Source organism: Solea solea, chromosome 4 (genome assembly GCF_958295425.1).
Source record: "Solea solea chromosome 4, fSolSol10.1, whole genome shotgun sequence".
Classification (NCBI taxonomy): domain Eukaryota; kingdom Metazoa; phylum Chordata; class Actinopteri; order Pleuronectiformes; family Soleidae; genus Solea; species Solea solea.
In genome coordinates this window covers 656,983-681,678 of record NC_081137.1, presented here as the reverse complement: position 1 = coordinate 681,678, position 24,696 = coordinate 656,983, and the positions used below count along the sequence as shown (strand labels likewise).

General features: G+C 42.8%; 6 protein-coding genes across 6 annotated transcripts; 2 read left to right on the top strand and 4 right to left on the bottom strand.

The window, feature by feature from the left end:
• Positions 1-429: 429 nt before the first annotated feature.
• On the bottom strand, positions 430-2,533 carry rnasekb (ribonuclease, RNase K b). Its single transcript, XM_058627781.1, has 3 exons — positions 2,291-2,533; positions 1,271-1,353; positions 430-819 (listed from the first exon to the last, which is right to left on the bottom strand). The coding sequence occupies exons 1-3, from the start codon at positions 2,366-2,368 to the stop codon at positions 675-677; spliced, it is 306 nt and encodes a 101-aa protein (XP_058483764.1). The 5' UTR covers positions 2,369-2,533; the 3' UTR covers positions 430-674.
• Positions 2,534-3,604: 1,071 nt separating this feature from the next.
• c4h17orf49 (chromosome 4 C17orf49 homolog) lies at positions 3,605-6,595 on the top strand. The gene is made up of 6 exons (XM_058627777.1): positions 3,605-3,985; positions 4,336-4,430; positions 4,694-4,795; positions 5,261-5,490; positions 5,578-5,682; positions 6,059-6,595. The coding sequence occupies exons 1-6, from the start codon at positions 3,965-3,967 to the stop codon at positions 6,121-6,123; spliced, it is 618 nt and encodes a 205-aa protein (XP_058483760.1). The 5' UTR covers positions 3,605-3,964; the 3' UTR covers positions 6,124-6,595.
• Positions 6,596-6,687: 92 nt separating this feature from the next.
• LOC131458585 (odorant receptor 131-2-like) lies at positions 6,688-8,717 on the bottom strand. The gene has a single exon (XM_058627764.1). The coding sequence runs from the start codon at positions 8,438-8,440 to the stop codon at positions 7,487-7,489; it is 954 nt and encodes a 317-aa protein (XP_058483747.1). The 5' UTR covers positions 8,441-8,717; the 3' UTR covers positions 6,688-7,486.
• A 3,104-nt stretch (positions 8,718-11,821) lies between these two features.
• LOC131458619 (odorant receptor 131-2-like) lies at positions 11,822-12,842 on the bottom strand. The gene has a single exon (XM_058627811.1). The coding sequence runs from the start codon at positions 12,794-12,796 to the stop codon at positions 11,822-11,824; it is 975 nt and encodes a 324-aa protein (XP_058483794.1). The 5' UTR covers positions 12,797-12,842.
• A 1,356-nt stretch (positions 12,843-14,198) lies between these two features.
• Positions 14,199-17,228, bottom strand: LOC131458584 (odorant receptor 131-2-like). Its single transcript, XM_058627762.1, has one exon. The coding sequence runs from the start codon at positions 17,033-17,035 to the stop codon at positions 16,061-16,063; it is 975 nt and encodes a 324-aa protein (XP_058483745.1). The 5' UTR covers positions 17,036-17,228; the 3' UTR covers positions 14,199-16,060.
• A 4,537-nt stretch (positions 17,229-21,765) lies between these two features.
• LOC131458586 (odorant receptor 131-2-like) lies at positions 21,766-24,479 on the top strand. The gene has a single exon (XM_058627765.1). The coding sequence runs from the start codon at positions 22,817-22,819 to the stop codon at positions 23,756-23,758; it is 942 nt and encodes a 313-aa protein (XP_058483748.1). The 5' UTR covers positions 21,766-22,816; the 3' UTR covers positions 23,759-24,479.
• The last annotated feature ends 217 nt before the right edge of the window (positions 24,480-24,696 follow it).

Below are 24,696 nucleotides of genomic sequence, written 5' to 3'. Positions count from 1 at the left end.
TCCAAACAAAGTGCAGTTATATAAACTTTTTATATCGAATGTTTGGCATCAAAGATCGCATTTAATACGGCGGAAATGTAAACATTTAAATTTGTAATCTGATTATATTTTATTTAATGGCCACATTCAGTATGAGCTGATTATTATCATCGTAATCTCATGAGATTTAGTTTACTCCGCTGTTTAATATGAACTATCACAATTTGTAATCTGATTGTATTTAACATGAACCGATTATATGTAGTATTTTTTATTAATGATCGTATCAGGTTTAATAAACTGGAGTCTGGAGGTTTTATTTGTAATCTGAATAAGATTAAATTTAGCATAAACATTATGAAAGGTATTTGTATATCAATCTTCAACACAATCAGTAAAGTAATCTGATTATCGGACTAAATTTGGCGTAAACGAGAAAAGAAAACGACATTGTTCCACTTTTTACACACACTTTATTGCAGCCGTTGCTCGTCGACGCCTCTCGTGTTTCATTTACGACACAAACATCAGTTCACGTTAAAAACGGGGAGACGTAAACAAAAAAAACTATCAATGTACAACATTTTTGTCACTTTCATGGATCTGTTCGCAGGAGGAATGATGTCACACGTTTTAACAACAAACAAAAACAAAATAAATTAACTGCGGCGACGTCAGGTCAAAGGTCACGCCCTCTATGTGACCATGTACTCCTGCCGTTTGTTGAGTCGAACCTGACAGAGCGAGACGGCGCCGACGGCCACGTAGACGGCGGCAGCGATGAAGCAGTTGATGCCGACCTGAGTGTAGAGACCGTAGATGTTGGACGGGGGATTTTTACTGAAAACACAAACAACATGAGGACGTAAATGACATGCAATCATAACAACAACAACAATAATGAAACCCGGAGAAAAATCCCAATAAATCACTTTTTCTGTAGTGTATACGTTTAAGAAACATTCAACCTTTTGTGGATTAACATAAAAAAAAAAATCTGTTGACGTTTTCAGTCAGAGGTTAATATCAACACGATATTTGTTGATATAATCAACAAATATCGTGATTATATCATATCTCGCTCCTATTGAAAACCGTAGACTTGTTGCTAACGCGCTAAATGCTGTGCAGATCGTTATCTACTGGTATTGCGAACTATGGCTTGCCCGGAACACATTTTGCGTGTCTGTAACGCCTGTGTCGTCACTCCTAGTTCCGACTTCCGACGTAAATGGACCGCAGTGATGGTTGCGAATGCTGACTCGACATTCTTGGGATTGTGATCACTCACTCGTTGCGAATGTCCTCCTCGGTGAACGGCACGTCCTCGATCAGCACTGCCGACTTGGCGCTGAAGAAGATTCCCAGCATTCCCTGCAACACAATAAGAGAACAGATTAAAATACACCAACGTGTGGTGGGTTGCATGTGGTCTCTCCCACACCAAACCTCACAGAGAAAATCAGTGATTTTACAGGAGCTGCTGTTCGACTGCTGCCTCCTGTGGTCACTTTGTGTCACTGGAGTTATTTTGAATGAAGGATTTTAAACACAGAAGTTTACAAAATAAGACATTTGAATTTAGTGATGGAGGCAGCAGTGGGTCAACGACTCCTGTGTGCTGTGATGTTAAAATCACTCATTTTCTCTGTAGGGTTTGGTGTGGGAGAGTGAGTGGTTTACAAACTTCAGTTTCCTGTTGGACACCTTTAAAGTCACGATGAACACATGAATCACAGTTGTTTGTGGAAAAATAACCACTTCCTGTTCTTACCATCACATGACACTGACAGGTCACATGACTCATCTGCAGCCGCTTCACCATCTGATCATTTCCTCCTAATAACTGATCTATTAACATCATTTCCCACAGTCGATCGTTTATTTTTTCACTGATCAATGAGATTTCATTTCAATAAAACACACGTTCAGTTTAACGTCACGTGACACAGACAGCGGCGTCTTCTCGCGTCGGATAAACTGAAACCAACAAATATCGAACACTCACTCTTTAATAAATCCCGTCAACTGGGGTCGTAGCTATAAATGATCGATCGACTTATCGCAGCTCTGGTATCGATCGCTGATGTTGTTTCCGGCCTCGGGCTCCGTCTATAAACCGGAAACGACTGTGTTTTCTCGCTCGTTCTTGGCGTTAACGTTGTCTGTTCGAACAATTCAACGGCTCCAAAATCAACAATCGCAAACGGCGTCGGTTTTTATGCGACAATACCAACACAAATAATTGAAAAACACACATTTTCACGATATTTGCTCCGTCCTCCGGGAGTTAGTCGGTTGCGGCTCTTACCAGCATAATGACTCCCCAGATGCTTATGACGATGCCGCAGGCCGCCATCTTAGGCCCGCAGAACAGCAGCGACGGCATGTCGGTGTCCGCGGTGTTCGGTACAGTCTCTGCGCGATGTCTTATCTCAGTTCGCTGAAAAAAGACGAAGAACAGCTTGCGTCGAAGGCACCGAAGCCGCGGGGTCAGCTGATCCTCATCCGTCGGTTCCACTCGGAGGAACTCGGTGATTGTCGGAAGCCGCAGCGAGGTCGCCCAATCAGAGAGCGTGAACCGTTAAGCCCCGCCCTTTCCGCTGGCGCTCGCCAATCTTGCAGTGATGGGAAGTTCAGCTCTTTTCAAAGATTCGTCTGTTTCGGCTCGGTTTCCATTTGACACATGGTTTAAGCAGTTCTTTTTAATCAGTGTTTTTCTGTTTGATTTATGTTGTTTTATACACCATGTTTTTAACAGTTTGTTTTCATTTATACAAATAAAACACACATACACATATACATTATACATGTTTAGAGCTGCTACTCACAATTCTTTTCATAGTGGTTTTATTTTCTCGATTCATCGTAAAAAGGAAGCTTTTCTGACGCTTGCTTGGAAAAAAGGCTTCTTCACTCATTTTCATATTACGTCTGTGATTAATGATTAATAATTTGAATGAATTCACTTTGTAAACGTAATAGATGAAATACAATTTTTTTAAAAACATAAACTACACCAGTACATCAAAATATCGATACTTTTGATACTTCAGTCATTTGAGGTAAAGTTTATCATGAACATGAACACAGTGGAAAGTTACTCAACTATTGTGATCTTGTCTAAATGATAACAGAGTTCACTCCATGTCACAGTGGCAGCTTTATTTGCAGATGATGAAGAAACAACAACTGTAATGATGAAAATAGAAGGGCGGGCGTATAAATGTGGCTTTAAATTCTCAGTTCATGATGGAGAAAAACTAATAAATACTTCAAACTTTTAGGGATATGGTTTGATGAGACAGGTCAAAGGTCAGGTTCTAACTCCATGTCATAAATATCAAAGAGAAATCATGAATCCAACGTTGAGAGACATGTTATCACAAAAGAACCTGAGTGACTGTTACTAAATATGACTGAGTGTGTGTGTGTGTGTGTGTACTATTATTATTATTATTATTGTTAGCAGTAATAGTTCATTTACATCAACTGTTTGATCCACACTCCATACCACATGGTGGCAGTAATGCACCAAATGGTTGTTTGCCAACCGCCATAAAACCTCAGAAAAGAAGAACCGCTCTTGTGTGTCAGCAGAAGACTCGGTTCTCCCTGACGGGAGTCGGCTCTTTCGGTTCGCTACAAAGAATCTTAGAGCCGGCTCGTTCGCGAACGACACATCACTACTGTCTTGTTCGGCTTGTTCCGTTTCCAAACTCTCCTCTCGTTCATCTTTATTGCACAATATTTACGATATTTCCTAAAGACTACGAAGATAATTAAGCGTCCACAAAACGACGCGTGTGTTGTTTTTTTTGTTAAACTTCCACTCTGTTCTCAATGGAAGCGGCTAACCGGCAGCTAGCCAGCTAACGATACAGAGGCTAACTGTGGCTAGCGGCTAGCTGTGCACGTTCGCGTTGTTTTGACTGAGCAGGATAGTTAAAGAAAGAAAGAAAAAAAGCCTCACGACGTCACCGAGATGACGTCAGCGTCCGCTAAGGTGAGTTTCATAACGAACCGAGCAGGTTCGTCACAGTTTGCACGAAACTCCATAAAGAAATCTTAACATTTAACGCTCAACTCATTGTTTTGAAAGCGAACTCTGTTAAAGTGGATTAGTTTCACTTTTGCATCTCGTTGTGAATTTGACCTGATGAAAGTAAATAATCTGAATAATATTTCAGATTATTTATAATCAGTGTGTATGTGTTGGTCAGTCTCTGCTGTCACATGTATTTGCAGTAAAGAAATAAAAGTGTGTTTTGTGTGGAAGAAGGTGACGACTACGACTTGTTTCCATGGCAACAGCCAGTGAACGCCATCACATTAACTTCTCACTGTTCTCTGTAGGTGGGCGAGATTTTCTCTGCAGCCGGAGCTGCGTTCACCAAATTGGGAGAACTGACTATGCAGCTCCACCCGGTGTCCGACTCCAGTCCTGCAGGGTGAGACGTGTTACATACAGTCGTATTACACGTTGCGACAAATATCACGTGATTGTTGGGGAATTTCCCTCATCTGCATAATCGTGAATGGAGGAAATCGTTGATATCTTCGTGGGAGCCAGTCATTCCACAACCTTGTGATTCATTTCGTCATTATTGTTTAACTTTGACATGTTTACGATGAATTTTTCTGTCCTCTGTGACATGTTTGTGTAACATTAGCAACAATAGTTGTTTACGACTGTTCTGTCGGGTTTTTTCAGAGCCAAGTGGACGGAGACGGAGATCGAGATGTTGCGTTTGGCCGTGCGACGCTTTGGAGACGACCTGAACAACATCAGCACGGTGATCAAAGAGAGGACGGTGTAAGTTCACATTTTTACTAACTGTGACGTGACCGAACCAGGTCTTTACGATCTCTTTTTATATAAACTGATCCGCAACGTTTAACATCAATAACTGATCTATAACTGATCAATGAGCTGCTTTGTTTTAACTTTTAAATTAGAATCTGAACAAAACTGAAGAAGAACATTTAAAAATGAACTACCACCAGCAGTTAGTTAGTTAGGTAGTCAGTTGGATGTTTGTTAGTTCTTTGGTTGGATGATGAATTGGTTGGTTGAGGAATCGGTTGGTTGATGAAGTGAGTGGTTGATTAATGGATTGGTTGATGAATCGGTTGGTTGATGAAGTGATTGGTTGATGAATCGGTTGGTTGATTTATGGATTGGTTGATGAATCGGTTGGTTGATGAAGTGATTGGTTGATGAATCGGTTGGTTGATTTATGGATTGGTTGATGAATCGGTTGCCCGGTGTCTTCTGCAGAGCTCAGATAAAGAGCACAGTGAAGAGGAAGTTGTACGAGGACAGCAGAGTCCCCATTTCCTCTGAATCACCGAAGAAGAGCGTCAAGAAGTCGTCAGTCGCCATGACGCCGGCGCCCCCCGCCTCGGCTCCCGCCATGATCGCCGTGCCGACCTCACAGGTTGTCCTGGCAACGGGTATGCAGAGCACGCCCTCGCTGGCCCCGCCTATCAAGAAGCAGAAGACCGCAGGTGAGAAACAACAGGAAGTGACTTCTGTCCGGTCAGATTTAAGGTGTCGCTGACTCACCTGCCACGTGTCTTGCTCCGCCCCCTCAGATGTGACACTGAGCGCGCTGAACGACTCGGACGTGAACAGCGACCTCGTCGACATCGAAGGACTCGGCGATGGCTCGTCCAATAAGAAGCTAAACTTCGACCAAGGTGAGTGAGAGAGGAACAGAGACACAGAGCGCCCCCTACTGCTGACAACCAGCCTCAGTGAGGACATGGCAGCCAGCAGGAACTCACATAAAATCTACGTCTCACTGTTAGACAGAAAACTCACTCACTCTCCCGCACCAAAGTCCATTTGGACGTTTGGTGTGGGAGAGTGAGTGAGTGAGTGAGTTTACAAACTTTAGTTTCCTGTTGTAAAAGTCTGTGTAACAGTGAGATAAAGACGTGAACATGTTCTTAAGACGTAGATTTAATCGAGGTGAGTTTGCTGCAGGGGGCGCTCTCAGAAAACCTGAACCCTCTCTTTAAAGCTGAACTCAAACAGTTTGGTTCATCTTTTTTTTTGTTTGTTTTTTTTCAGAGAGCCTGAACTTGGACTCCAGCCTCATCATGAACTCCAGTGACCTCCCCCTTCTCTCCCGCTGACCTTTGACCTTGCAGAGAAACGAGTGAGAGTCTCCAGCTCTTATTTTTTCAAACAGTTTTTGACGTCGGTGTCAAAGTTTTAAACCTTTTTTTTTTTTTTTTTTAAATAGAACAGATGATCAGAAATCATCAGAAACATCTTTAGTTGTTTTTTTTCGTTAAAAAAGTCAGATCTTCTTTTTGACGCAGAATTATGTTTCACGTTGTTTTAGAAAATAAACGCGTTGTCGTGTTTTTTACTCTGACGTCGCGGAGAAACTTGCGATCTTCGTAAACTCTGAGTAGAAACAAAAATAATTTTCGTTGTTTTGGGGAAAAAAACGTAAACAGAAGTTTATTGTTTACAAATGAGTTTTGACTGAAAAACATGTCAGTTTGATCAATACAAATATTGATTATTGACAACAGTGAAACAAACAGTAGAGAATCAGACGTGTGAAAAAATAATTCAATAAACACATGAAACACTCAATTTTATTTTCTTTGTTTTTTATGATGCAAAAATCAGAGCAAATTAAAATGTTACCTTTATCTGTAAATAAATATTTAATATTTCAGTGAAAAAGAGGAAAAAAAACTTCAACAAATCAATTTAATCAGTTTATAAGTTGTTTTTTTCCAAAATTAAAACCAGTTTGTGGTTTTTCAGCTTCTTAAATGTGAATGTTTTCCAGTTTCTTTCCTCCACATGAAAAAACAAATGAGTTGATGGAGGAAAACTCGGTGAAAGTATGAATATTTTGTTAAGTTTTTACAGTTAAATTCTGAAAATCTTGCACTAAATTAAAAACTTAAACTAGATTTGTGTCCACAGTGTTAATTTAATTTAGCTTTCTCTTCTTTAACTCACTGAGATTCAGGTCCTGTTTTTTCAAGAAAGACCTGATGCAAACACCATAATTATTCATATATATATGTGTGTGTATGTGTATATATATATATATATATATATATACATAATGTCATAACAAGCTCAACTAAAAACAGTTTAGTGAGTTTTTTAGTTAGTGAAATGAAATGACTAAACTCATGCTCATGACTCAGCTGCAGAAAAGACAGAAGACATTTGCTGCCTCCATCACTAAGTTCTAATGTCTTATTTTGTCACTTCAGCTTTTAAAATGCTGAGTTCAGATTGACCTCAGTGACACAAAGTGACCACACACAGCAGCAGAGGAGCAGCAGCTCCTGTGTCCCCGTCAGCTAAAATCACTGATTTTCTCTATGGGGTTTGGTGTGGGAGAGTGAGCTGTTTACAAACTTCAGTTTCCTGTTGTTAAAGTCAGTCTCACTGTGAGATACAGACGTGAAACACGATCTTGAGACATCATAGACTTGAACTCACGTAGCCTCTGCGGCTGCTTCAGGGTGAGATGTGGACTTTCTTTAAGGAGCAGCAGCAGCAGAGGTGGTGGAAGAGGACGGGTCTGATGGTCTGGTCTCTGAGTCCGTAGATGAGCGCGCTCAGACAGCGCGGCAGCATGATGATGAACACGTACAACACGTTTAGGATTCGTATGAGCGCCGCCGTCGTCACGACTCTGGAGATGAGGAGGAGGAGCGAGTTGTGCAGCGTGGACGAGAGGCTGAGGCCCAGCTGGACCATGTGCAGCAGCAGCGTGTTGCGGGCCTTCAGAGCTGAGGCGCCGTCCGCCGAGGACGCCGCCCTGGCCGCGATCACCACGCCAACGTACGACGCGATGATGGCCACAGTCGCCGACACAAACAGGAAGCATGTGTAGGCTCGGTCGTACGTGTCGGACGCCGGCCCGAGGAACATGACCATTGTCCCGCAGATGGTCTTCATCTGCAGAGAGTCCAGCTCTTCAAAGGGAAACTGCAGCAGCAGGAGGACGCGGGTCACGACGTTCAGCGAGCACACGGCCCACACCGCAAACACGGCCACCGCCGTGTTCCTGGCGGTGACGACGGCGGCGTGTCTCAGTGGGAAGCACACGGCCACGTACCTCTCCAGGGACATCGCCACCAGCGTGAGCGGCGACACCTCGTTGGTGAGGTTGGCGATCATGACCATAAGTCCGCAGACGGGGAACGTCAGCATGACCCTGCAGATGGACAGCAGGTACAGGACCTGACTGAGGGACATCTGAAGCGTGTCCGCCAGCAGCAGGTTGTAGAGCAGCACGTAGCGCGACGTCTCACAGAACACGCGCCTGCTCCTCAGCGTGAACAGCGTGGTCACGTTGATGAAGAAGAAGATGCCGCAGGACACCGTGGTCAGAGTGGACAGCATCACTCGCTCCGTCAGATCCAGGCCAGTCGTGACGTTTGTCCTCATCGGAGCTTCACCGGACATTTCTGACAGAGACGCGTCACGGAAACAGGACACGCAGGAAAGGACCTTCTTCACACGCTTTTCTGAGGAGGAGGAGAAGAGAAGGTGACGGGAACATGTTCTCTGCTGCTGCTGCTGCTGCTGCTGCTGCTGCTGCTTGACTTCATGTGAGCAGAGCTCATCTGCTTCACTCTGTTATCAACCTCATCACATGACACGGTCACATGGTCTGTTTCTACTCAGCACTGATCCACAATGTCACCACCTACCCTCAGTATGAGGTAAAAAAAACCAAACACCGAAGTTCTAACATACATGTTAGCCGGACTTAATCCGAACTTTTAACATACACGTTAGCCGGACTGAATCCGAACTTTTAACATACACGTTACTCAGACTGAATCCGAACTTTGAACATACACGTTTGCCGGACTTAATCTGAACTTTTAACATACACGGTAGCCGGACTGAATCCGAACTTTTAACATACACGATATCCGGACTGAATCCGAACTTTGAACATACACGTTTGCCGGACTTAATCTGAACTTTTAACATACACGGTAGCCGGACTGAATCCGAACTTTTAACATACACGATATCCGGACTGAATCTGAACTTTTTACATACACGATATCCAGACTGAATCTGAACTTTTTACATACACGATATCCGGACTGAATCTGAACTTTTAAAATACACGATATCCGGACTGAATCTGAACTTTTAACATACACGATATCCGGACTGAATCTGAACTTTTTACATACACGATATCCGGACTGAATCTGAACTTTTTACATACACGTTAGCTGGACTGAATCCGAACTTTTAACATAAACGTTAGCTGGACTGAATCCGAACTTTTAACGTACAAGTTATCTGGTCTGAATCCGACCTTTTAACATACACGTTAGCCGGACTGAATCCGAACTTTTAACATACACGTTATCCGGATTGAATATGAACTTTTAACATACACGTTATCCGGACTGAATCTGAACTTTTAACATACACGTTAGCTGGACTGAATCTGAACTTTTAACATACACGTTAGCTGGACTGAATCCGAACTTTTAACATAAACGTTAGCTGGACTGAATCCGAACTTTTAACGTACACGTTATCTGGTCTGAATCCGACCTTTTAACATACACGTTATCCGGACTGAATCTGAACTTTTAACATACACGTTACTCGGACTGAATCCGAACTTTTAACATACACGTTAGCTGGACTGAATCCGAACTTTTAACATAAACGTTAGCTGGACTGAATCCGAACTTTTAACGTACACGTTATCTGGTCTGAATCCGACCTTTTAACATACACGTTAGCCGGACTGAATCCGAACTTTTAACATACACGTTATCCGGATTGAATGTGAACTTTTAACATACACGTTACTCGGACTGAATCCGAACTTTTAACATACACGTTACTCGGACTGAATCCGAACTTTTAACGTACACGTTACTCGGACTGAATCCGACACACATTCACGTCTTTATCTCACTGTTAGGCTTCAAAAACAGGAAACTGAAGTTTGTAAACCACTCACTCTCCCACACCAAACCCCATAGAGAAAATCAGGGATTTTAACATCACAGCACACAGGAGTTGTTGATCCACTGCTGCCTCCATCACTAACTTCAAATGTCTTATTTTGTCACTTCGGCATTTAAAATCTTTGTTCAGATTGACCTCAGTAACACAAAGTGACCACACGAGGCAGCAGAGGACCAGCAGTTATATCACTGATTTTCTCTATGGGGTTTGGTGTGTGAGAGTGAGTGGTTTACAAACTTCAGTTTCCTGTTGTTAAAGTCTGTCTCAGAGTGAGAAAAAGACGTGAACATGTGACGTCTACATCATACGTCTTATACAAAGTTGAAAATCACATGACTTACTGCAGGGCAGTTGAGGCCACGCCCCCTACATGACTTCACTGATTTCTAAAAAGCTGAACTATTGAAGTTTTGATGTAGATATTTGATCTACTACATCATTTTTGCGTGCATGATCATTTCCACTTCATCCTCATTGATTCCCATGGAAAGTTTCAGGGAAATTTACCGGGAACTTTCCTTAAAGCAAACAAATGTGAGTGAGGTTTTGTTTGTTTTTGACAGTAAAAGAAAAAAAGTGAGCTCTTATTAAACCAGAATATAAACATGACTGATTATTAAACGTATGGAGATGATTTCTTTGTTTATACTGAGCAAAGAAAGCGGAAAATATTCACATTTAAAGAAACTGAAACGCCACATGAACTTTTTATTTCACCGTTGAAATGAAGGAAATAATTAGGTGTTGATTTTCTTTCATACAACAGTTTTTGAAAGCTTTATTTTTCCACCCTCATTGTTTCATTGTCTCGTTTGTCCTTTTTTGTGTTTCTGTCGACGATTTTCTTCTTTAATTGATAAATTCTTTGGTTCATAATATGTCAGAAAATGTCAAAAATAATCAAGTAAACGAACGTCGTTGTTTTTGTTCACAAACTAAAAACAGGAAACCAGAAAATATTCACATTTAAGAAGCTGAAAAAATTTACATCTAAACGCCTGTGGTGGCTCTGATTTTGCTGTTCCGCAGTTGCTGTCAAACAAGTTCAGTTTCAAGAACTTTTTCAAACCTTGAAAATGCGACATTCAAGCACCGCAGCTGAAAAACTGCAGCTTTGTATCAGACAGAGAAAAACTGATTTACGCCACTTTGCAAAAGACTCGGCTCATCAGATCTGCGTCAGTTTGAGTCTACGACGTCTTTAAGAACATTTTCACGTCTTTATCTCACAGACAGACTTTTCCAACAGGAAACTGACGTTTGTAAACCGCTCACTCTCCCACACCAAAGCCCATAGAGAAAATCCGTGATTTTAACATGACAGCACACAGGAGTTGTTGATCCACTGCTGCCTCCATCACTAACTTCAAATGTCTTATTTTGTCACTTCGGCATTTAAAATCTTTGTTCAGATTGACCTCAGTAACACAAACTACGAAATGAGGCAGCAGTAGACCAGCAGCTCCTGTGTCCCCGCGAGCTAAAATCACCAATTTTCTCTATGGGGTTTGGTGTGGGAGAGTCAAGAAGAACTGATTTTTACAAGTTACCTCATAAAATCAAGTCTACGATATCTTTATGAACGTGTTCATGTCTTTATCTCACTGTGAAACAGACTTTTCCAACAGGAAACTAATGTTTGTAAACCACTCACTCTGTCACACCAAAGTCCACAGAGAAAATCAGTGATTTTAGCTCATGTGGACACAGGAGCTGTTGATCCACTGCTGCTGTAAACCTAATATTTCATCATAGTTTATCACAGAATTCCCTTTTCAAACACAACAGTCCCAAGAAAAACTCTGCGTCTTCTTAGCGTCAGAATATTTCCCGTCACGTACGACGTGCGACGGATTTGGTGGCGCGCGGACGTCGGCTTTGATGACAGCACAGTCGGTGCCGTAGCGCGAGTCGGATGGCGTGATCTCTGATGCCGTAGATGAGCGAGCTCAGGCAGCGCGGGAAGATAAAGATGCACACGTACAGAACGTTCTGGACGCGCACGAACACCAGCCGGGCCACAGTCCTGGAGACGGCGATGAGGATGGGCAGGTAGACGGTGGATGAGAGGCTGAGGCCCAGCTGGACCAGGTGCAGCAGCAGCGTGTTCCGAGCCCGACGAGACGAGGCGTCCGTTGAGGACGCCGAGCGGGCCGCAACCACCACGCCGATGTAGGAGGAAATGATGGCCACGGTCGCCGACACAAACAGGAAGCAGTTGTAAGCTCTGTCGTACTGATTGGACCTGGGCCCGATCATTATCGACACTTCCGAGCAGAAGTCCTTCATCTGCAAAGAGTCCAGCTCCTTGAATGGAAACTCCAGCAGCAGGAAGACGCGGGTCAGGACGTTCAGTGAGCTCACGGCCCACACCGCCGCCACAGCCGCCGCCGTGTTCCTGGCGGTGATGATGGCGGCGTGTCTCAGCGGGAAGCACACGGCCACGTACCTCTCCAGTGACATCACCACCAGCGTGAGCGGCGACACCTCGTTGGTGAGTTTGGCGATCATGTTGACGACGCCGCACACGGGATATGTGAGTGTCGTCCGACACGCGGCGACGAGGTAAAGCAGCTGGCCGAGCGACATCTGCACGGTGTCGGCGAACAGCAGGTTGAACAGGAGGACGTATCGAGACGTGTCGCGGAACAGCGCCTTACTCCTGAGCGTGAACATCATGGTGCCATTGATGAAGAGAAACGCGCAGCACGGCACGGTAGTGAGTGTGGAGAACAGCGCCCGCTCCAGTAAACCCTGGTACTGACTTCCTGCCGTGCCGTTGGTCACAGACTGGTTCACGCTGGACATTTTCCAGATGTTTCCTCAGCTGTGGAAGCAGAGCTGCTCTGCACACTTTTCCCGCCCTCACTCTCTTTATGAGCTTCTTCCCTCTCACGTCACAGCGTCACATGACCACATCTGACCAACCGTCTTTCAGTTTTCTGCTCTTGTGATTTTCATCCACAGCAGATGAGAGAAAAGAGGAGAATCTGTGTGGTGAAATTATTCTGTGGGATTAGTTTCATTTGTTGTTTTCATTAAGTGATAGTTCAAAGTTTTTGTTTTTTTTTAAGTTAAGACAAAATAGACAGAGTTTAAGTCTACGATATCTACGTCACACGTTCACGTCTTTATCTCAGTGTGAGACAGACTTTTCCAACAGGAAACAGAAGTTTGTAAACCACTCACTCTCCCACACCAAACCTCAAAGAGAAAATCATTAAGATTAACATGTTAGTCGGACTAAATCTGAACTTTTAACCAGTAGCGTACCGTGGGGTTTCAGTAAAAAAAAAACTAAAAAACGCGCACAACCACATACAAAACACACTATTATGCACTTATGATGATAACTTATTATGGGACAGTTGATCTGCAACAACCATAGTGCACACGCACACCACTGCGCATTGGTAGGCTACTGCATCATTACCACCACATTTTCCGTTAAGTCACTCAGCAACCGCAATTTCACAAGCCACTATATGACACAAAAACAAACACACCTAAGCATAGGCGTCAGCTACGTGGCGGAACACGTACCCGGCACTATTTATGATCAACAGTTTTGTCCTCACCACTTCTAAAAAATGTTATGAATTTATCATTAACACTCCAACTACCGTAAATGATGTACGTCTTCGGTGTAGGTCTTCCTCTTAAAATAATTTCCTTCTTTTCTCCAAACGATCGCCGTGAAAAGTGCACACGAAGGAGATCAGAAACATGATGGATCGGTGGTGTTAATGCAGTGGCCATAGCTTACTTCAAAACCCGCCAAAGGTTCAAACATCGTTGATGACAACAGCCGGGGCTAGCGCCAGACACATCGCTGGGCCTGGGGCGTTCTGTCACTACGCATCACATTTTGATTGGCCGAAGACACGTCAGTCAAAGTTATAACCAAATAGGAAATGGCAGCTTCAACGAAAGGCCACCAATACTACTAGAGCAGGTCCATGGAGCTTTGATGCGTTAAATGACATCCAGGAAAATCCAGCTCAGCTTCACAAAAAATAACCATATTCTTTCTGGAAATATAATCATAACATACTGAAAAAGTAATTGAATTCAGACACGTTCAGACACACATTCATTTTATTATTAAAAAAAAAAAAATTTAAAAAAAAAAAAATAATAATAATAATAATAATAAAAAACACTTTTTTGATATTGTCAGGGCCAGCAGGGCCTTCTCTGCTGGCCCTGACAGCCCACCACTGCTTTTAACATATGCGTTAGTCGGACTAAATCCAAACTTTTAACATACATGTTCATTGGACTAAAACTGAAAGTTGTTGGAAAGCGTTAGGTGGACTAAATCTGACATTTTAACATACATGTTAGTCGGACTGAATCCGAACTTTTAACAAACATATTAAAAGTAAATTGAACAAGTTTAGTTTAATATCTGTTAAATAAGTTGAATTATTCTGGGTTTATTTTATGTATTTTCCTGATGTAAAAAGGCTGAAAACACCTGCCTTTAAGTAAAAGATGATGAGTTTATTATTCATTAATATGTCGTCAAACACACGCACACACACTGAAGAAATAACAAATCACAATATGAGTTCATTTTTTCAACACGATCACAATTATCACTTTTAAACAAGTGAGCAACAAAAATTATGTTCCAAAAGTCAGAAATAATAATAATTATTATAAAATGTGATTGATGTGCTCCTTAAAGACAAAATAAATGATATGTTAATACAAACACATCCTCAAAATGATTATTTCTATGGATACATGATATTATCTGCTTCATAATATATTTTTAAAACACGATTGATGACTTTTTTACGTTTATTTGTGAAAAATATATATATTTTACAACAGAAGAGACAAAATGTCCTCTGCAGAGAAGAGCGGATATACTGTGTCTCATTATTTCACTTTTTAAAATCACATTAAAAGACATGGTGTTGTGCTACAACAAGGAATTTTCCAAAGTGAAAACTTTCCATGGGAATTAACGGGAATTCTTCCAAAAATGTTCAGGTTGTGACTTAAATATAATAATAATAATAATAATGTGTCATAATCCTTGGCTAAAACAATCAGATTTGAGTGGTTTACAAACGTCTGTTTCCTGTTGTTGAAGTCTGTCTAACAGTGAGATAAAGATGTGAACATGTGACGTCTACATCATACGTCTTATATGCAGTATTTACTATGAAAAATGATCAGTGGGAATTAATGAAAATGAACAGGAAGAAATTGGAAGCTTTTCACATTTCAGGTTGAGAACTTAAAAATAATAGCATACATTTTATCATAATCACATTTGATGCAATACAGTTGAAAATCACGTGACTCACTGCAGGGCTGTTGAGGCCACAAACTTTACAGTTTACAAACTTCAGTTTCCTGTTGTTAAAGTCTGTCTAACAGTGAGATAAAGATGTGAACATGTTCTTAAAGTCGTTTAGAATTAAACTGTCTTTATCTCACTGTCAGACAGACTTTTCCAAAAGGAAAATCTTCCACACCAAACCCCATAGAGAAAATTAGTGATTTTAACATCACAGCACGCAGGAGATGTTGATCCACTGCTGCCTCCATTACTAAGTTCAAATGTCTGGTTTTGTAATATTCGGCTTTTTAAATCCTTTGTTTAGATTAACCTCGGTGACACAAAGTGACCACACGAGGCAGTGGTAGCTCCTGTGTCCGCGCCAGCTAAAATCACTGATTTTCTATATGGGGTTTGGTGTGGGAGAGTGTATGAAAAAAAAAAAAAACATTCTCATGTAATAAAAACAACGTCAGATTCAGTCTAAAATATCTTAAGAATATGTTAATGTCTTTATCTCACTCTCTATCTAACTGAAGTTTGTAAACCACTCACTCTCCCACACCGAAGTCCCAAGAGAAAATCATTGATTGTAGCTCATTTGGACACAGGAGCTGTTGATCCTCTGCTGCCTCCATCACTCAGTTCAAATGTCTGATTTTATGACTGCTGTAAACCTAATATTTCATCATAGTTTATCACAAAATTCAAGCACTTTTCGAACACAACATTGATATCAAAGCACTTTCAAAACAGTCCCAGTATATTGACCGTTAGGTATGAAGTGCGTCAGATTTGGGGACATGCAGGCGTCGGCTTTGATGACAGCACAGTCGGTGCTGTAGCGCGAGTCGGATGGCGTGATCTCTGATGCCGTAGATGAGCGAGCTCAGGCAGCGCGGGAAGATAAAGATGCACACGTACAGAACGTTCTGGACGCGCACGAACACCAGCCGGGCCACAGTCCTGGAGACGGCGATGACGATGGGCAGGTAGACGGTGGACGAGAGGCTGAGGCCCAGCTGGACCAGGTGCAGCAGCAGCGTGTTCCGAGCCCGACGAGACGAGGCGTCCGTTGAGGACGCCGAGCGGGCCGCAACCACCACGCCGATGTAGGAGGAAATGATGGCCACGGTCGCCGACGCAAACAGGAAGCAGTTGTAAGCTCTGTCGTACTGATTGGACCTGGGCCCGAGCATCATCGACACTTCCGAGCAGAAGTCCTTCATCTGCAAAGAGTCCAGCTCCTTGAATGGAAACTCCAGTAGCAGGAAGACGCGGGTCAGGACGTCCAGTGAGCTCACGGCCCACACCGCCGCCACAGCCGCCGCCGTGTTCCTGGCGGTGATGATGGCGGCGTGTCTCAGCGGGAAGCACACGGCCACGTACCTCTCCAGTGACATCACCACCAGCGTGAGCGGCGACACCTCGTTGGTGAGTTTGGTGATCATGTTGACGACGCCGCACACGGGATACGTGAGCGTCGTCCGACACGCGGCGACGAGGTAAAGCAGCTGGCCGAGCGACATCTGCACGGTGTCGGCAAACAGCAGGTTGAACAGGAGGACGTATCGAGACGTGTCGCGGAACAGCGCCTTACTCCTGAGCGTGAACATCATGGTGCCATTGATGAAGAGAAACGCGCAGCACGGCACGGTAGTGAGTGTGGAGAACAGCGCCCGCTCCAGTAAACCCTGGTACTGACTTCCTGCCGTGCCGTTGGTCACAGACTGGTTCACGCTGGACATTTTCCAGATGTTTCCTCAGCTGTGGAAGCAGAGCTGCTCTGCACACTTTTCCCGCCCTCACTCTCTTCATGAGCTTCTTCCCTCTCACGTCACAGCGTCACATGACCATATCTGACCAACCGTCTTTCAGTTTTCTGCTCTTGTGATTTTCATCCACAGCAGACGAGAGAAAAGAAGAGAATCTGTGTGGTGAAATTATTCTGTGATAGTTCAAAGTTTTGTTACATTTTTTCAAGTAAAGACAAAATGTAATAAAAAAGTATTTTCTCAATTATCTTTGTGTAAATTTACTTCAGTGAATCAAATTGTTTAATTGATTGAATAAATTGTTACTTTTTATTCACTTAAAGGAATGCTCTGTGTATAATAATTACTACATTTATTTAAAAAATAATTATAAAAATTCATTTTTTTAACATTTATTTTCAATCAAATTATTGCCAGTAACTGTTGATCCCCGACATAATGGTGCCCTGTGTGAGGCTTTCAAATTTGTCACAACTGTATATGTACAAAACGCCAGATATCTTGTTAAATTTAACTTGAATTCTTGGAGTTTCGCCTGAATTGCTTGAATTTGACTGATTGGTTAACTAAACCTTTCTGATGCTGGTTGCTACTGCTAAGCGTGTGTAAGCATGTTAGCTTAGCTTGCTCTGATTTTTGATTGGTTTCTGGTTGTTCAGCGCCGAAACCTGCTAAAAATTGTAAACTAGTTTAGTGACCGATTGTTGGTGGTCACCCTGCCATATAATTGTGTTAATTACATTAGCTTTGAATATTGTGCTGGTTTTGAGATCTGATACACCTCTTAAGCAGTTGGTTAAACATAACCAACACAATAGCTGTAGTTTCTTCTTAGTGAGTCACAGGTTGATTCTCCCTGTGCAGAGTTTTGCTAACAAAGTCGCTAACTGTTTATTTCTTCAGGCTAGGTCGAGCTCCCTGCACCTAGCCCAGTTCACAGGAACTGTGGCATCTTGTGAGCCACGGGAGGACTTTCCCCTGTGCATAGAAGCAGCATAGTGCCATTCAGAACCCGGATTGTGGACAGCCTTGAATACTGCTAGCCCACACCGGCATCTAGGCCCTTTGGTTGCTCTGAACCCTGCGACCAGCATCCCAGCCTTCAGACCAAAGGGGCGACTGTTAAGGCCTAAGCCTGCATCTGTAATCTGTTGCTCTTCATGAGTAAGGCCTATATGCATGGGGGGGCGACCTTGAGTCCTCCTCTGGGTAAGGTTAAGAAAAAGTTAAGGTTCAGTAAAAGTTGAACTTCCTCACACTTTTTCCACATGTTGACTTGTTGTCACGGAAGTTTTGTTTTCAGCTTCCTGGAATACTCGGAGGAATGGCAGAGGAAAGTCACTCCCCTGATAACTCATTTAAGACACATTAAAAATTCAAACCCTCACTCATTAATGTTGGCAGTAAATATTGATGTGATTAATGCTGCTGCTCCCCCGTGTGACACTTTAAACACAAACAAAGTCAAAGTGAGAAGAGAAGAAGACTAACTTAAACAACTTAAACATAAACAAGTAAAAGAGGTTTAGAACAGCCAATGGTAACAACACACAAAAAATACCCACAGTCTGAAGTAACTTGGAGTAAAAAGTCCTTCAAAGACAGTGTCCCTGCAGGAGTCCACCTTTAAACGTCCACTGTGGGTGACTATAAAAACATGTTGGCACAAAATGGCCGCCTCTGAAAAAAGCTCAAACAAGTTACTTGTTAGCTTCATACCAGTTTGCTGTGTTAGCTTAACTTAGCTTGGAATGCTAAATTATAAAATCACATCCAGATTCCCTGTTAGAAAAACCAGCATAGACCAGCATTTCGTTGTGTTTTGGTGCTGGTCCATGTTGGTCTATGTTACATTTACATTTAAGCATTTAGCTGACACTTTTATCCAAAGTAACTTACCAGAGAGGAATACGCTACATAGAAGAAGTCTTGGAAAGAACTTCACTCGATAGGAACAGTGGACTGTTGGAGGATGAGAGTGTCAAGGTGGATCCAAGTGCAGGAGACGGGGTAGGGGTAGGCTAAGTGCTAGGACAGAAGGGTGTTGGCACCGCCAGATGACAATCCTTTGAACGGAGTAGTTGAGGGGTTACATGAGCCTTTAGGAGAGCATTTAAGTAGGTCTGATTTTTCTTATTTTGAGTAGTGCAAAACAACATGACCGGGTGACAGAAGCAACATGATCTGTAAAGGTCAACTGGTCATCAATCATGACACCCAAGTTTCTTGCTATCTTGGAAGGAGATAGGGAGTCGATATTAATGCAGATGTTATGATGTATTGTTGGCTTGGCTGGGAAGACCAGCAGTTCAGTTTTAGAGAGGTTTAGCTGGAGGTGATGGGCTTTCATCCATACAAATATGTCAGAGAATCTGAGATTTTTGCTGAGACCGTGTCGTCAGGTGGGAACAGCTGGGTATCTGCACTGCATTCCAGTGATATGAGAAGCTATGTGAGTGGGTGTTGTACATGGAAAAGAGGAGCATGTTGGTCTATGCTGGTCCATGTTGGTCCATGTTGGTCTTTGCTGGTCTATGCTGGTCCATGTTGATCTTCGCTGGTCTATGCTGGTCCATGTTGGTGTTTGCTGGTCCCCAGCATCATTATTCTGGTCTATGCTAGTCCCCCAGCATCATTATGCTGGTCTATGCTGGTCCATGTTGGTCTTTGCTGGTCTATGCTGGTCCCCCAGCATCATTATGCTGGTCCATGTTGGTCTTTGCTGGTCTATGCTGGTCAATGTTCATCTTCGCTGGTCTATGCTGGTCCATGTTGGTCTTTGCTGGTCTATACTGGTCTATGCTGGGTTTTCCAGCAGGGTTCAGAATGACAGACACACTGTTTTTGACATAATCAAGACTTAATTATTAGCATCGTACCAGTTTGCTCCGTTAACTTAGCTTAGAGTTTGTAAATTAAGAGCTCATCTAATTTTACATGTAGTTTCATAAGAAAAATGTGAGGGAATCTGTTTTGTGCGATTAAACGACCATAGTACGAGTGTTTTTGCGTGAGCATCATTAGCATCATTAGCCTCATCCTGATCCGTTTGTTGGGTATGGAAGTTTGTTCATCATACTTTTGCGATTACTTTTCTTTTGTTTGTGTTGTGTTAAGTTTCTTTTTGTTTTGTTGACAACAGTCCAGCGAGAAAACACGGACAGTGGAATGACATCAAATCATGACAGACGTTGTTGTTGTCTGTATTTTCTTTTCTTTGCATTCTTTTCTTCTTTTGTAATTTGTTCCGCTGTCTTGTTCTGAGTGTAACTTTCCCGCTTCAGTTGGAGCATTTTGCCAACATTGTCCTGAGGGAAGAGGAATATTCCCTGAGGATCCAGAGGACTTTCAGTTTCATTACTGACATTTGTTTTGTTATTTTGCTATCAAAGAAAACAAACAAACCTGTGACAGATCCTCGTGTTGTTAATCTGCATTTGAAAGTTCTACGTTGGGAAAAATCCTTCCCATCAGACCAAATCTCCTGATGTCTCATTTAAAAAGACATTAATTATTCCAATCAGTAAATATTGACACGGCTAATGGTTCCTGCGGGTGTTAATCACGAGTCTTCATGGAGAGCAGTAGATTTAACTGTTGTGATGTTTGTGGAGACAAAGTTTAAAGACGAGTCCAGAAAACTTTGTTTGACATTTAGGGAATTTAACCTCATTCCTCAGTCTCAACCTAATACCTGGACCATGACAATTTCATTTTAATGAAAGTGTGTTAAATGTACTGGTGAGATATGTCAATCCCAGCTGACATAGGGCGACAGGCAGGGTCACATCTTGGACAGATTGCCTAACCCTCACACATATAGAGACAAACAACCATTAACTCTCACACTCATGGTCAATCTAGAGTGTTCAATTTTCCTAATCCCCAAATTGCATGTTTTTGGACTGTAGGAAGAAACTGGAGAACCCAGAGAAAAACCACACACACAGAACATCCCATTTTGAACTGTAGGCCCTTGTTCCGACCGGATTGTGAACAATGGCCTCTGGTCGAAACAAGGGCCTCCCTGCATGGAGGCCTCTACATCACCTGTCCAGATTTTTACTGGCTGATCCTTTCAGCTTAATACTCCCTTCTGGAAAGGGTAACCAGAACAAGTACGGCGGGTACAACTCGACTGTCTTTCTGAAGGTTTATTCCACATACACAGTTAAACAGCAGTTAGACAGCAGTCCGTTAGTAGTTAGACAGCAGTCCGTTAGTAGTTAGATAGCAGTCCGTTAGTTAGTTAGTTAGACAGCAGTCCGTTAGTTAGTTAGACAGCAGTCCGTTAGTAGTTAGATAGCAGTCCGTTAGTTAGTTAGATAGCAGTCCGTTAGTTAGTTAGACAGCAGTCCGTTAGTTAGTTAGACAGCAGTCCGTAAGTTAGTTAGATAGCAGTCCGTTAGTTAGTTAGACAGCAGTCCGTTAGTTAGTTAGACAGCAGTCCGTTAGTTAGTTAGACAGCAGTCCGTTAGTAGTTAGACAGCAGTCCGTTAGTTAGTTAGACAGCAGTCCGTTAGTAGTTAGACAGCAGTCCGTTAGTTAGTTAGACAGCAGTCCGTTAGTAGTTAGACAGCAGTCCGTTAGTTAGTTAGACAGCAGTCCGTTAGTTAGTTAGTTAGACAGCAGTCCGTTAGTTAGTTAGTTAGACAGCAGTCCGTTAGGTTGTAAAACCGACAAGTCGTACAGGTTCTGATGATAGATAGATTCAAAGGCATGCACGAAGGTAATATATAACAAAAAAGGGCTTTGACAATGCACCTTAAAGGCACTTAAAAGGCAACGGTGCTTTGATACCAATTACTACAAAAAACAGATAAATAGAATGAAAGATAAATAGCTTTGCCTGCTAGAAAGTTCTACATCAATTGTGTGGCCCAGATCAGATAATTGGCCCAAATATTGACTTCAATAATAGGACTCTGTTTTCAGGATTACTAAAACAGATATTATTAAGCCGTGTTCCCATCATGGTACAGTTATATCCGTCTCTCCCCTACATGCGCGTCTTTTGCGTTCGTATAGACGTTTAAGTACCGTTTAAGACGTTGGGGTACCATTGAAGAGGTCATTTTATTGTGCTTCATCCGAAATAGACTGGAACACCGGCGGATTTTGACGATTTGATGGTGGCGATGACGGACACCGCCTTCATTTGAATCATTTGAATGAATTGAGTGTTGGAGCAGGGCAACATTAAAAGCATGCAGGACAGTGTTCCCTGAGGACCAGGGTTGGGAAACACTGCTCTAAAGTCTATGCAGGGTCAGAGTGTGTGGTCTTTTTTCTGTACACAGAAAAAAAACAGCTCCCCCAGGGGAGCAGGATGGTCGAATTAGCGCCGTGTTCAGGTCAGGAGAGGTTGTACAAACAGCTAGTCGGAAGAGGGGTACCTGGAAATAAGTCAAAAGCAGAGTCTTATAAGCATTAGGACCCCCAAAAAATATCACGCGACCCATCTATGGGTCCCAACCCAGTGTTTCAGAACTACTGCATCACTGTGTGAACAGTTGTTTCTGTGTGTGTTTATTCATCTGAGGACGATAAGTTTGCAGCCCTGTGATCGTCACCACCTACCAATCAGCTGTGGAGCTGATGATGTCACAGGAGGCAGGTCAGAGTTCATATAGAGTGAGTGGACAGGTAAACTCTGCACACACACACACACCTGTGAGCTGCTGCCACGTCTGCTGAAGAAGAAAAACTTCAGCTTCAGCGTCAGTCGTCAGATTTTCGTGGCGCTCGTCCTTCATGACCTTCACAAACCAGTCTCACGCGAACGTCACTGCTGGACTTCAGTATCAGAGTTTTCAGGAGATTCTGATTCTGAACATTGCCAGCACAGTTCCCTGCTGTGTGTTCCTCTTCATCAACGGGACCATGTTGTACACGCTGCGCAGTAAAGCCGTGTTCTGCGACACGTCTCGTTACATCCTCCTCTATAACCTCCTGTTGGGCGACACCTTGCTGCTGACGCAGAGTCAGCTGCTCTACCTGCTCTCTACGCTCAGGGTGACGATGACGTACGCCGCCTGCGCCACCGCACTCATGGCCACCAACCTCGTCACCAGCATCTCTCCACTCACACTGGTGGTGATGTCACTGGAGAGATATGTGGCCGTGTGCCACCCACTGAAACACGCCACCATCATCACCATCAGGAACACGGCACTGGCCATTGTCGGAGTTTGGGCCCTCAGCTCGCTGAACATCCTGACCCAAGTTCTTCTTCTGCTAAAGTTTGGTTTTGTAGACGTGGCCTTTCTGTACACTAAAGACTTCTGTGGCAGAGAGAACATTTTCCTCAATCCAGAGTCCAATCTTTATGCCACAGGTTACATGAGTTTTGTGTTTGTTCTGACGACCGTGGCCATCGCTTTCTCCTACATCGGCGTCACGATCGCGGCCAGGTCGGCGTCCTCCACGGACAAAGCCTCGGCGCGCAAAGCTCGCAAAACGCTGCTGCTGCACCTGGTTCAGCTGGGCCTCGGCCTCCTGTCGACGATACACACCCCCATCCTCTACTCCATCTCCACCAGTCTGGGCCGAGTCATGATCGTACGAATGCAGGTTCTTCTCTACCTGTGTGTCATTATTCTGCCCAGATGCCTCAGCGCTCTCATCTACGGCCTCAGAGATCAAACCATCAGACATGTCCTGGTGCAACACCTCCGCTGTCACTGCAGACCATAGAGCAGTGGTCAGCAACTAGTGGCTCATGGGCCACAACTGGCCCGCCACCCCAAAATTTCAACAAAAATGACAATTTCATCCAGAATTCAAAGCTTTTATTCTGGAAAAAAAAAACCACCACCTGAAAGAGATGCTGTTGCTAGAATTGACAAATAAGTGACATATGCTTGGTTTGAAATATTAGAAATAAATCACTGCTGTTGTAATGGAGAGTGAATGTGTGTAAAATGACTATTAGCATATGTTTGGCTCAAAATTGAAATGATTAATAATAATTATTATTAGTATACTAATGGTTTAGTTTAGTTAAATAGTTATAGTTTCTTAAGAGCATTTTGAAGAGCATTGATTTAACCATGGAATAACCTCAGAATAGGCTAAATGTCATAGATGGACGACTTCTTCAAAGTAAGAGTACTCACAAAAGAACAGAAATGTAAGAAGAGTGGTAAATACTGTTGAATTTATGAATGATTTTCCCATTGAAATCAGTGGTATAGTGACATCTGACCTGATTTCCTCTGCTGTATTTCAGTAGAACAGTAGTCACATGTATTTTTACTCAATAATCTGCTGTTACTCAATAATCTGCTGTACTGTCATCATTTTTACTTGATGTAAAAAGGTGAAAGAGAAAGAGAGATCAAAGTAAATAAAGAGGGGCTGATACCCTCATACACCGCCCCCTCTGGTTCCGGCTCTTTGATTTCAAAGTTCACATTTAATTTATTTATTTATTTGATGGCCTTTTATCTTTTATGGGTCACTTGATACTAATAATAAGTGTGTCAATGGAGGAACAGGAAAAAGAAAACATATTATCTCTCACACCAAACCCCATACAGAAAATCAGTGATTTTAGCTTCAAGATTCAAGATTCAAGAAGTTTTTATTGTCATTATGAGGACATAATGAAATTTTTGCAGAGACTCCCGGCT

Excerpts from the sequence above, each read along its gene's own strand:
- LOC131458619 (XM_058627811.1), bottom strand. The coding sequence starts at position 12,796 with ATGTCCAGCGTGAACCAGTCTGTGACCAACGGCACGGCAGGAAGTCAG.
- c4h17orf49 (XM_058627777.1), top strand. The coding sequence starts at position 3,965 with ATGACGTCAGCGTCCGCTAAG. Across the intron at positions 3,986-4,335 it reads TGACGTCAGCGTCCGCTAAG|GTGGGCGAGATTTTCTCTGC; the intron begins GTGAGTTTCATA and ends TGTTCTCTGTAG. Across the intron at positions 4,431-4,693 it reads TCCGACTCCAGTCCTGCAGG|AGCCAAGTGGACGGAGACGG; the intron begins GTGAGACGTGTT and ends GGGTTTTTTCAG.
- LOC131458586 (XM_058627765.1), top strand. The coding sequence starts at position 22,817 with ATGACCTTCACAAACCAGTCTCACGCGAACGTCACTGCTGGACTTCAG.
- rnasekb (XM_058627781.1), bottom strand. The coding sequence starts at position 2,368 with ATGCCGTCGCTGCTGTTCTGCGGGCCTAAGATGGCGGCCTGCGGCATC. Across the intron at positions 1,354-2,290 it reads TCTGGGGAGTCATTATGCTG|GGAATGCTGGGAATCTTCTT; the intron begins GTAAGAGCCGCA and ends ATTGTGTTGCAG. Across the intron at positions 820-1,270 it reads GAGGAGGACATTCGCAACGA|TAAAAATCCCCCGTCCAACA; the intron begins GTGAGTGATCAC and ends TTGTGTTTTCAG.
- LOC131458584 (XM_058627762.1), bottom strand. The coding sequence starts at position 17,035 with ATGTCCAGCGTGAACCAGTCTGTGACCAACGGCACGGCAGGAAGTCAG.
- LOC131458585 (XM_058627764.1), bottom strand. The coding sequence starts at position 8,440 with ATGTCCGGTGAAGCTCCGATGAGGACAAACGTCACGACTGGCCTGGAT.